The 12,920-nt window shown below is 41.4% G+C and overlaps 1 protein-coding gene across 3 annotated transcripts in view; it reads right to left on the bottom strand.

Moving 5' to 3' along the window:
* SLC10A6 (solute carrier family 10 member 6) overlaps positions 1-12,917 on the bottom strand; it is a 31,177-nt gene extending 18,260 nt beyond the window's left edge. For all 3 annotated transcript variants that reach the window (XM_003985207.4, XM_006930984.3, XM_023252951.2), the window contains exon 1: positions 12,296-12,917. In XM_003985207.4, coding sequence (XP_003985256.1) covers positions 12,296-12,672 — 377 coding nt within the window. In that variant the 5' untranslated portion in view covers positions 12,673-12,917. The remainder of the gene's footprint in view (positions 1-12,295) is intronic.
* Between the last annotated feature and the right edge of the window lie 3 nt (positions 12,918-12,920).

The following is a 12,920-nucleotide window of genomic DNA, read 5'->3' as shown; positions in this document are numbered from 1 at the left end:
ATCCACCAGAAATATCCCAGGTAGGCAAAGGAAAACTCAGGACCGCAGCTGCTGTCCATCACTAGACACACAAATCCGGCCATCTTGGGAAATGAAATGTAGGTGCAAGAGCTGAATGAACCAAATCCAAACAGCCTGACAATAGCCAAGCCACACAACTTCACCAGGAAAACAAAGGTGAATGATCAGAACAGAGTTTTGGTCTTTGTTGAACAAAGCTGGGATGATTTCTGATAGACATCTGGGTTTGTTTATCTCTGTCATTATTGAGATTATCTCCAAGTGAAAAAGATAACAAAGTGCTGTGGGTCTGGAAGATTTGCAAATACATAATATCTAGAGTAAAAATCCATCAGTTTAGAACCTTTAAAGACTCTGTATCTTGACTACTGTACTTTTATTGCATCCTATCAAATGTTATCGCTTCATCAATTTATAATATGTTGTTTCTATTTTTTCTGACTAATAAAGGCTTGTTTTCCAAGTCTCTACATTTCTTAATTGGAGAACAGAACTTAGTCACACATTAAAATGCATAGCTTCAGTGCAAGGGGTAAAGCATGCATAATGGGACCAGGGACATGGGGAGCAGAGCCGTGGAAAGGCTCTCCTGCTTTGGACTGGGGCCAGAGAGGGGCCACCGTGCATGTAAAGAAAGACAGAGAAGCGAGTGGAGAGGTAGGAGATTACATTCGATGAAAGCTGAGAAAGGAGAGACTTCAAATGTAGGCTAAAAGCCAAAAGTAGATCAAAAAGGATGAAAACCCAAGAAGTCTACTTAGGACCATCCAACCTTCCCCAGTGTTTTGTGCCTCTACCCCAGAACCATCCTTTCCTCCATTCACCTCCACCCTCAGCTCCCAAACCCAAGCTGCCTTTTGTCCCTGTCTGGATGACAGAACCAGTGAAAGAATAAATCAAAAGGAAATGGGTAAATGGAAATGAGAGATCCTTCAGACCAACAAAATATTTTCTAACTGATGGGGAAAATTACACAATCTGTCTAAACATGCACAAACTGCTTCTAGACACTGTTAACGCTGCTCTATTCAATGAGGTGAGGCAAATGGAGCATCGCATAACACAACCCGCGGGAAAACAAGAGTTTATCCACCTCAAATCCAGGTCCAGAGTCTGGAAACTTCTTAATATTCATTGTTTGAGTTCTCACAGCAGACCGCTTTGTGCAGGGTGTATGTCCAATCTGTGTCCGTGGCCCAAATGGCCAAGAGACGGGGAGGCGAACCACCTCCCAGCCCACCAAGGAGAAGGTGACCCTCTGCAGGGCTAAGGTCTTCTGCAGGGATAACAAGGGTCCTCCAGCACTTCATCAGGCCTTCAAGTCACCATCGTTCTTCCTCATAATACAGATCACCAGTGTTTCCATCTAATTACCTTGCCTACAAACCATCTATGATTATTTTGACATTTTCTACCAGAGTGTTTATACTCTTGGCAAAGCACCAACCGCTCTGTTTCAAGGATATTAAAAATGCTCCTCTGCACTCTCATTCATTGCTGATGAACTGGCAAAATGAGATACTTTGATGATATAGATAAATTACACATGGGCTTACCCTTTAGCCCAACAATGCTACAGGTTATGGGAATCTATCCCTAGAATGTACTGTCAAAACTATGAAAAGACACGTGCCCAAGGTTATTATATATGTATTCAATATACCTTTTCTACCTGGCAATCTCTGGCAATAGTGTTCCAGGAGAGTAGAAGTGGAAACTGTAAAGCCCCTTGAAGCTTCAGTTTGGAAGCAATAGGGCATCACTTCTGTGTCATTGTATTAGTCAAAATAAGTCACCAGACCAGCCCAGATTCAAGGGATGGGGAATAGGTGCCCCTGTCTGGATGGGAGGACGAACCTTATCACATTACAAAGGAAGGTGCATACAAGAATGGAAGGAATCTGTGGCCATATTTTGCGATCTATCAAAGACAAATACTAAAATATTCGCAGTCAAAATAATACGTGGAGCTGGCCTCAAAAAAAATCCATTGGGTAAGTGGGGATAGAAATGAAATGAGATGGATCATAAGTTAATAATTGCTAAAGCTGGGTGAAGTATACCAGAGGGTTCACTATTCTTTCTACTTTTATATATATTTGCCATTTCCCACAGTAAAAAAATAAACAAATGTCCCTTCCATCTTTGTGGGAGACTCTATATCTCCCATAGTGATAGCAGTGGGAGACTGCTATCAATCTGGTGATTCAGGACTTTTTTGTGTCATATTTTATGTTGAGAGGCTTTGTTGTAAATCTAGTATAATGCATACACCGGCATGGGGGTATCTAAAGCATCTTCTGCCCAACCCTGGCTGGCCTTGGGCTTTTCCTTCCTCAGGGCTGCTGTGTGCCTCTCTGCACTTAGAACATTCATCCTTGAGGAACAGCTCCCATTGCCCTGTAGACATTTTTATTCGCATTATCTCACATACTGTACCTTACATAAGTGCTTGTTTACCTATCAATGTGTGGTACACTTGTCAACTCTGAGTTGCTTAAGGGCAAGGACTGTATTGACCTCCACACCCATAGGATCTGGCAGTCTCATGCTATAGCATCTTGGAGGAGCTCATTAAATACCAAATAAATCAAAGAATGAACCAATGTATAGGACAATGTTCTCTCTGCTCTTCCTCATATGTCACCTATCTGCAAGTGAATGTTGCAAATCTTAGTGAAATGATCCCTTTACACTGAATTGCAATGGTAAACATCCCAACCGTAATCCAGGAACAGAAATTTTTTATTAAAAAATAACTAAAACCGGGGCACCTGGGTGGCTCAGTCGGTTAAGCGTCCGACTTCAGCTCAGGTCATGATCTCACGGTCTGTGAGTTCGAGCGCCACGTCAGGCTCTGTGCTGACAGCTCAGAGCCTGGAGCCCATTTCAGATTCTGTGTCTCCCTCTCTGTCTGCCCCTCCCCTGTTCATGCTCTGTCTCTCTGTCTCAAAAATAAATAAAGCATTAAAAAAATAATAACTAAAACCATGCTTTCCCAAGTTGAAATGTGAAAAACATTTTGAGGAGCAAATATTTAGCTGATTGGAGTCCTTTTCAGAAATCCAGACTTAGGTAACTCACAAGTGATTATGTATTTCCCTTCTCCTCTTATTTCTTTTAATCTTCTATTTTCTTTTTAGTCTTCTAAGATTTTCTTTTATGCAGTCCTATTTTATTGTTGCTTATTCAATGAATAGAGGCTTTTTCTTTGTTTCTCTTTGAAGCAATCACATAATACACCTTACTCTGTAGCTTGGTTGCTTTTTTTAATCCACTTAATCACAGGTATCCCTTCAGGACAATACATGAAGCTTAAACTCATTCGCTTAAAGAATGAAGAGTACACCATGATCTAAATATGTCATAATTTCTTCAATCACTTCATTAATGATGAATAAATTGCTTTGAGTGTTTTTCCATTATAAACAAAGTGATGATAAACATTCTTGTATGTATTTCCCTTGAAATAATTCTTTTATTTCTGTAGATTCCTCAAAGTGGAATTGCTTTATCAAAGGTTTGTTTTTTACTTTTAACAGATACTGCCATATTATTTCACAAAAAGATTGTTACATTTCACAATCTTTCCCACACTGAATATGATCAATCCCTTTTAATTCTCATGAGAACATTGAAAAATGCATCTCACTGATAGCTTGTTATACTGTCTATGTGCTTGTGCTTTCTGTCATAGTCCCTGACCTTTTGGATGTCCTTTCCCAAGCAGCCTTGCTTGTCTGACTTTTTCTTCTTTACTTGTAGGAGCTCCTTTAAAATTAGAGTATGTATGATCATGTGTAATCAAATAGCTTCAGCGAGCTTATTGCATGGTTTTGACTACACTGATGGATTTTGCCATAATAAATAATGAACACTGATATATTCTCGTGTGTCCATTTTTTTTAATGTTTTATTTTTGACAGAGAGAGAGAGAGAGAGAGAGAGAGAGAGAGAAACAGCATGAGTGGGGGAGGGGCAGAGAGAGAAGGAGACACAGAATCTGAAACGGGTTCCAGGGTCTGAGCTGTCAGCAGAGCCTGACGCTGGGCTCAAACTCACGGACTGTGAGATCATGACCTGAGCCGAAGTCGGACGCTCAACCAACTGAGCCACCCAGACACCCCCACGTGTGTCCCTTTTTTAATGGCTTCTGAGTTTCTTGTCTTGTTAAAGACCTCCTCTCCTGAGGGTATTCGAATGTCATCCCCACTTTTTACTTCTTTATAGGTTGATATTTTGTATTTATATTTTTTAGCTCATCTAAAATTTATATTTTATATGGTAGAAGATCAGAGGCTAATCTATTGTCTTCTATAAAGAGGGGCAAGTATGTTAATCTAATTCACTAAATAATTTTCCACTAAATTGAAGTCCCAACTTCATTATGTGTTACATGTCGAAATGTACTCAAAATGTGCTCTAATCAAATACTAGACTTTTAAACATGGTGTTTTCATAGTGAGTTTTCACATGTGGTAGAGCAAATACTTCCACATAAGTTTTTTTTCAAACTTGTCATAGCAGTTCTTGTACATATGTTATTCTTTATGAAGTTTAAAATTATTTTATCCTGGGGCACCTGGGTGGCTCAGTCGGTTAAGCTTCTGACTTCGGCTCAGGTTATGATCTCACGGTGTGTGAGTTCGAGCCCCCATCAGACCCTCTGCCATCAGCACAGAGCCCACTCCAGATCCTCTGTCCACTCTGCCCCTCCCCTGCTCATGTTTTCTCTCTCTCTCTCTCTCTCTCTCTAAAATAAATATTTTTAAAATCTTCAAAAAAATAAATTAATTTAAGTAATCTATCCTATTAAGAATGTTTACTTTGGGGCGCCTGGGTGGCTCAGTCGGTTAAGAGTCAGACTCTTGATTTTGGTTCAGCTCATGATCTCATGGGTCGTGAGTTAGAGCCCCACATCAGGCTCTCTGCTATCAGCACAGAGCTTGCTTCAGATCCTCTGTCCCCCTCTCTCTCTGCCTCTCCCCGACTGGTTTTCTCCCTCCCTCCCCCCCTTCTCTCTCTCTCTCAAAAACAACTTTAAAAAAAAAAAAGAATGTTTACTTTGAGCAAAGACTTCTTCCTAACTAGAGGAACAGGTAAAGGAAGAAAAGCAGTTTGCCACAGTTCTCAAAGAAGGTGTTTGGGAAGCGTTTCCAAACTCTTAACCTACAATAATGCTACATTCCTTGACTCTTCATACTAAGTCCTGGGAGAAATTCCATATTACATCACTCTGATCTTGAACTTCTGGAGAAATTGCACAGCATGTTTCCACTGAGTTGCTTTGGCACGAACAGCAGAAAGGTAAGATTCATGACTGTGGGAAGCAAATGTGAGATTTCTAGCAGACTGATTCTATATCCTCAATTACATAGGTTTCTGCTTCCATCCTTTACACGACTGTCCAAGCCCGTGGTGTTTGGCAGATGGTGCTCTGCCAGCTGTTAGAAACACCCGCAGAACTGTAAACAGTGAATGTGTGTGAGTGCAGTGCAAAGTCACACCTTTGGTTTTATTGCCATGAAATTCCAGTGTGGCATAAATGGAGGATGTAGCTAACTGGGTCTGTTGGCTGTTCACATATAGGAAAATTGTTGGCCAAGGCTGACTTCAATAAAACAAGATTCCACTTGCACTGAGAAGAATGGCATCACCATCCCCAAACTATTACAGAAAATCATGAGACTGCTTCAGCAAGTCTGGACAAACAGGTAAATCCTGCACCTCTCTTAAAATAAGTAGATTATCTATATACGCATTATATTAAAATGCAATGGGTGTAAGTGTACCATTTTGCCATTGGGTTTAAATTATTCAAATGCTCTTTTAGTATCAAACTAATAAAATTAGGAACTCTGACACTCAAAACTATGACAGCACACACTTGCTTCTCCACTAGAAAAAAAAGTAAAAACCATCTGGCTATGCAGACAGACATGGGGTATGCTATCATATCAGGTGAACAGAGCCAGTCCCGGAAGAGTTAAAGGCCAGGTTTTCCATTCCCAGATATAAATGTTACTCCTGTCTGCTGCTTCTCAATAACAATAACTAGCATTTATTGGGGCGCCTGGGTGGCTCAGTTGGTAAGGCGTCCGACTTCAGCTCAGGTCATGATCTCGCAGTTTGTGAGTTTGAGCCCTGTGTCTGGCTCTGTGCTAACAGCTCAGAGCCTGGAGCCTGCTTCCGATTCTGTGTCTCTCACTCTCTGCCCCTTCCCCGCTCATACCGTCTCTCTCTCTCTCTCTCTCTCTCACAAATAAACATTAAAAAATTTAAAAAAAAATAACTAGCATTTATTCAACACTACCTGCTAAGTGTTATACCCCATGCTTTTAGATATATTTTATCTTTTCATCTATACACTAACCATATATGTAGGTAGTGTTTCTTTTTTTTTTTAATTTTTTTAAATGTTTTACTCATTTTTGAGAGAGACAGACAGACATAGACAGAGCATGAGCAGGGGAAGGGCAGAGAGAGAAAGAGACACAGAATCTGAGGCAGGCTCCAGGTTCCAAGCTGTCAGCACAGAGCCTGATGTGGGGCTCGCCCCTACGACCTAGGAGATCATGACCTGAGCTGAAGTCAGACGCTTAACCAACTGAACCACCCAGGCACCCCATAGTGTTTCCATTTCATAGGCAAGGAAACTAAGGTACAGAGAGTTACCAAAACTTGCCTGAAGTCACATGGATTCACTCTAAGTTCTGTCTCTTAAGATGATCTCTGGCTCTCCACCGGGCCATGTCAGACTGACCTGAAGAATCTGAAGTTCTATTTGCCAGATGTCTGCTAAAGGACCAAGAGCTACTTTAAAGGTCAAAGGTCAAAAGTGGCCAGTGAAGCCCTCAGGCTCCACCACCACCCTCGGTCAGAATCCTTTCTCTGCAGTTCCCAACACAACTACATCCTCAGGTAAGTATGGACCTTGTATATCAAAAGTTGTCAAACTAAAGACTGTGGGAGCTGTCCCAAGTTGCACCAATAAACTGATTGCATTTCAAGCGGGGTTTTTATAACACACGCAGGCAATTAGAAACTTTCCTTCAGTCATTCACTCAATGTTGGTGGAGCGCCTACCACCATCAGGCTGGCACTGAGTATGCAAAGCTGAAGAAGCCCTCAAGGAGATTATAGACCTAGTGAGTGAGGCAGATTAGGAGATGAGCTATTAAAACGCCCTCCTACAGATGATAAGAATTGCATACTTGATGCTATGGGGACAGATTGGGGAGCCATCTCTGTCAAATAGTTTAAGGAGAAACATTAAAAACTGGGGTGGAGGGAGGGGGACACAGAGACCTTATAACTTGCTTGTCTTTTCCTGTTGTACAAAATACTTAAAAAGACCTCAGATCCGGGGCGCCTGGGTGGCGCAGTCGGTTGGGCGTCCGACTTCAGCCAGGTCACGATCTCGCGGTCCGTGAGTTCGAGCCCCGCGTCGGGCTCTGGGCTGATGGCTCAGAGCCTGGAGCCTGTTTTCGATTCTGTGTCTCCCTCTCTCTCTGCCCCTCCCCCGTTCATGCTCTGTCTCTCTCTGTCCCCAAAAAAATAAATAAACGTTGAAAAAAAATTAAAAAAAAAAAAAAAAAGACCTCAGATCCACTTCTGGCTTATACCCAAAAGAATTGAATGCAGGGACTCTGACAGATTTGCACACATTGCACACATAGCAGCATTATTCACAACAGCCAAAAGATGGAAATGATGGACGTGTCCATCAACAGATGAACGGATGACTACATGCGCTATATGCATAGATATACAACCTTAAAAAAGAGAGAAATTTCTGACACGTGATACAACATGGATGCACTCTGAAGACATTATACTAAGTGAAGTAGCCCAGATACAAAAGGACAAAAGTTTTATGATTTCACTTGTACGAGATACTTAGTCAAATTCACAGAGACAGAATGGTGGTTGACAGGTCCGAAGGGAAAGGAGAGTTATTGTTTAGTGGGTACAGAGTTTCAATTTGGGAAGATGAAAACGATACGGGGATGGGTGTTAGTGACTGTACAACAGTGTACTAAGGCCACTGAACTGCACACTTAAAAATGGTGAAAATGGTAGATTTTTATGTACTGTATACTCTTTAAAAAGGACCTCAGAGAGTCTAACCCATTGACTTTACAAAAGAGGAAACTGAGGTCCAGAGAGGTAAATTGCTCAAAGTCACACAGCTCCTCGGGCAGAGACTAAAACACGGACCCTGACACAGTGCTCTTTTATCTGCCTCATACAATAACTCATGCAGTATTTTGTGCCTGGTGAGATTCTAAGTACGTTATATATATTAATTCATTCAACCTTCACAACAATCCATAAGGTAGATTATGCTTCCCCCTATTGTAGAAGTGAGGAAACTGAAGCATGAAGAACTTATATAATCTGCCAAGATGACAGTTAGCAAGTGACAGTTCTACTTCCTGGCTCCAGAGTTGACTTTACTACTACTCTGTAATGCTAGATCTTAGTTTTCATGTCCTACCCTCAAAGGCAAGAATCCTGTCCATCTTTAGGACAGTAGGTTGCAAATATGTCCCCAATTCTTCACCCCATTCTTAGCCATGCCCTCTGCAGTGTGACTTTGCAGCTCATCCTTCAAGAGGCAGAATCTACTTCTCCATTCCTTGAATCTGGAAATGGCCAATGGAATGTGGTGGAAAGTAATGATGAACTGGTTTCCAGCCCAGACATCAAGAGACCTTATATGCTTCCTCTTTTACAGAACCCTGCCTCTGACATATGATTGGGTCTAAGCTAGCCTGCAGGAGATGAGAGACCATGTGGAAGAGAGCCCAGCTGTCCCAGATGAGGCCATCCAAGACCAATCTACATTTATCTAGTCCCCAGACATGTAGAAGAACCCAGCCAAGGTTTGCTGACCTCAGTCAAGGAATAGGATAATTTTTTAGATTCCCCATACATACCAGCCAGTAGCTTTCTAGAACAATTATAATGAAGGATAATGTTATGACTAGAAGGGACAGAATTGGCTTTTCAGGCTGTGGGAACAACATGGGCAAAGGAAAGGTGGGAAAGTGCGGGGTATATTCAGAGAATAGTGAATAGTCCATTTCGACTATAGACCATTGTGCTTATTGGGAAATAAACCCAAAGAAGTAGGGTAGACCTGGCTTAGTTGCTACCTAAGTTACTAAGTGCTGAGAAGCCTTTAAATGCCTAACATGTTCATTTTCCCTTTACAATACCATAGGGAAGTGTTAGGATTTCCAGCTACAGGAAAGAGGTCCCAAGTCAGGATTTAAATATAAATAGTCTGACCCCAGAGCCAGCCTCATCCACTTACTACAAAACCATGGTAGAGAGAATACTGTGAAGATACTTCCATTGGCCAAGAAAGAAAGTATGAGGGCCTGCCCTGAGGAAATGGCCTTGGAGATAAATAGGAAGCACTGGCTGTGAGTAACAAACAAGAGGATGGGCAACAGGTCTAGACATCGGATTGAGTGAATGAGGTGAAGACTGAAAAGAGCCACAGGGGACTGCTTAGATGCTGAGCCCAGATGCCTGGGACAGTGATCGGTATTATCTTCAGATACACAGAACGCAGAAACTGGCTCATACGTGTTGATTCTGAAATGCCCCGCTTGAGGTGAACAAACACATGAGAACTACAGGTAGATTGAATGAAGCACGGAATTAAGGCATGAGAAATATGTGAGATCTGCAGAGAGCTAAACTGCAATTTCCTCACTTGTGAAATAAAGTTATTGTTATAATTCTTCATGAATTTTATCCAGCATGAAAACAGAATTCCAATCAAGCACTGTCTCCTTTATTTTTATTTTTTTGGCCTAGAAGTTATTTTTGTTGATAATCAAGTGGGAAGAAATGTAGTGAACTTCAATATCGTTTCACTCAATAATACTGAATTTTCTCCGACTTGCAATTTTTATTGAGAGTTAAGATTTTATTCTCATATCTATAAGCTTTTGAAAATGTAATATTTAGTCACCATTCTAAAATTTTATTTCTTACAGGTTGTATTTTGCTTATTTTTTGTTTTGTTTGTGAGACTCAGAATCAATTTAAAAGGCAGGGGTGGGGGGGATAGTTAATAATTACTGCATGTACCTGGCATCCTGCATGTATATTTCCTCCTTAAAATATAGTCATGTGGGGAATAGGTCATTTTAACCCCATTTTAGAAATGGGGAGATGAGGCTTATAGGTTAAATAATTTGACTAAATGAAAAGCTAATTAGGTATAGAGTTGGCAAAGGGAAGCAAAATGAGTTTTATCTTTTATAGACTTCCTACTCACTGGTGCCTTTATTATAACGTTGGCTAAGAAAAGATGAAGTTAATAAATGTTCTCTTTCCCAGAGCAGAAGTGTTTGAGAACACTGGTTTAAGATTTATGCTCCTACTCAGAACAGAAGACCGAGTTGTGTTAATAAATTCATGGAAGAATGTGCCTAAATGGCAGACTGATGAGAAACAGATGTGACTTCAAATCTGCCTTCTTCTATGCTCAGCTGCAGCACTTGGCAACCTCCTTAGCCAATCTGAGTCACAATTTTCTCAGCTGTAACATTCAGAAAAATAAAAGGTCACTTACAAGGTTATTATGGGAACCAAGAAAGAAGAGAGAGTACATGAAAGCATCTACCTCATGCCCCTCAACAAATTCAATAAGTAACATTTCCTTTCTCTTTCCAAAAGCAGATAGGTCCTGCATTTATCGCTGACAGGTAGACTCTGTGGAAAGAATATTTATCATCTTCCAGTTATTACATTAATGATCAAGTTTATCGAATTTGAAACCACAATGCAAATTAATGCATTGTTTTGAATTCGTGATTCTTTTCAAGTCCCTGGTAAGTAGATAACTAAAAACGTTACCATATGAAGATTAATTCCTCTGCATGGCATGAGCCCCTTAACATTTACAGGTGAAATATGTTCATTGCTAAGCATTCAACACATGCAGGGAACTAGAAACCCAGAGCTGCAGCTGATTCACTAAAGTGAACTCCCAGCACCATCAGCACCTCTGATTCATTCCGTGCATCGCATAATAAATCTCAACTAAATGGCACACACATTGAACAAAGATTTACATTTATAAGTCATTCTTCCCCTGGGCAGGAGGTGAAACAGTTTGTTAATAAGGAAGCAAAGAATCTAGAAACACCACTGGGTTTTTTTGTTTGGTTTTTTGTTTGTTTGTTTGTTTTTGTTTTTATCTTTCTGATTGTGACTTCTCTACTCTTTCTTCAAATGCTCTTTTTCAGCACCAAAACATGTACTCCCAAAGATATGTGATTAATTCATCCTCATTAAAGTGTAAATCGATGATAAAGCCTAATGTCTCCCAAGGGCATTTATTTACACCATAATTGGAAATAAGGTCCCTGACTTACATGAAAGGAATTAGATTCTAGTGATGAATGTTTAGTCTGCAAAGCAACAAGAAAGAACATTTTTAGGGATACCTGGGTGGCTCAGTCATTAAGCATCCAACTCTTGATTTCAGCTCAGGTCATGATCTCACAGCAGTGGGTTCAAGCCTCGCGTAAGGCTCTGTGCTGAGCGTGAACCCTGCTTGGGATTCTCGCTCTCTCCCTCTCTCTATGCCCCTCCCCCACTCAGGCATGCACACTAGCTCTCTCTCTCTCTCTCTCTCTCAAAATAAATAAACATTAAAAAAAAAAAGATAACATTCTTAGTCCTAAAACTCTGTATGTTGCTCTCCAAGTCAACTCATTAGGCCATCCCCCTGCACTTAAAACTAGATATGTCTATCATATACCCTTAAAGCTCCTTTTTCCAGTCCCCCTAAAGATTTGTTTCTTAAAGTAGACTCAAATGTAACACCTGATGAGAGCATGGAGGGTCTCATTCTGGTTCTGCCACCACTACTACCACCACCACTCCAGCTACCAAACAAACCCATCATTAGCTTCCTGGGATTCTCGGCCTACGTCTTGGGAGACTGTGAGCCAGGACTGTGGAAGCTACCAGTGTGGGTGAGAATGAGTTCATGCCTAGGAAGGGCCACAGGGTGAGGCGGAGACCTGCTTCTCCTATAACATATGAACCAACCCCACTACTCAGAGAGACAGTTGCCAGTGAAACAGAAGACAATCACAGCAAAGTACATTTTAAGCTCAGAAAGGAAACTCCTTGCAGGACTGAACTCCATAATCTCTACCTAAAGATTGGTAGGGTTTTGAACATGAACGTTTCAGTGCTATCAGGAGGAAGGCTTCTGGGTTTCCCTAGTGTAACTTACCTGAGATCCATATCTCCATCGACCCAGAAGGTGAAAATGTTTGAGATGGTTCCCCCTGGGCAGCACCCCATGACGAGAACAGCAACGGCTTGGGCTGGCTTCAGAGAGAAGCTGATGGCCAGGAGATAGGCCGTAAGAGGCATGAGGCCAAACTGGCAGAGCAATCCTACAGCAATGCCCCAGGGTCTCCTGATGTGCGACCATAGCTTCCGGAACTCCACAGAGCATCCCAAGGAGAACATGAGCAGGCCCATCATCACAGCCGTCACCACTGTGAAAACAAGTTCCAGGTTCCCATGTACCTCCAGTCCCACGGGCAACTCCTCCTCCGAACTGTTAGCAGGGCAGGCTGAGCTGCTGGAACAGTTTGCTCTCATCTCTTCATCTCCTTAAGACAGCATGACAAATGAACATCTGCCGCAACAGCTAGGCAGGTCTATTCTTCCACGTTTTGTAATAACACAACCAAGTCATGCATGGAGAGTCATTCCAATAGCTATTGGCCAGCCAGGTGATTCATCCTAATCTGATCAATGTATTCATGAGTGGCATTATAAAAGTAATTATCATGGGCATGAAACATATAATAAACTGGTAAGTAAGGCTTTCCACTTCTGTTCTTACT

The sequence above is a fragment of the Felis catus genome, chromosome B1, assembly GCF_018350175.1.
Source record: "Felis catus isolate Fca126 chromosome B1, F.catus_Fca126_mat1.0, whole genome shotgun sequence".
Classification (NCBI taxonomy): Eukaryota; Metazoa; Chordata; class Mammalia; order Carnivora; family Felidae; genus Felis; species Felis catus.
Note: the sequence above shows the minus strand (reverse complement) of the source record. Positions and strands in the feature narration are given on the sequence as shown.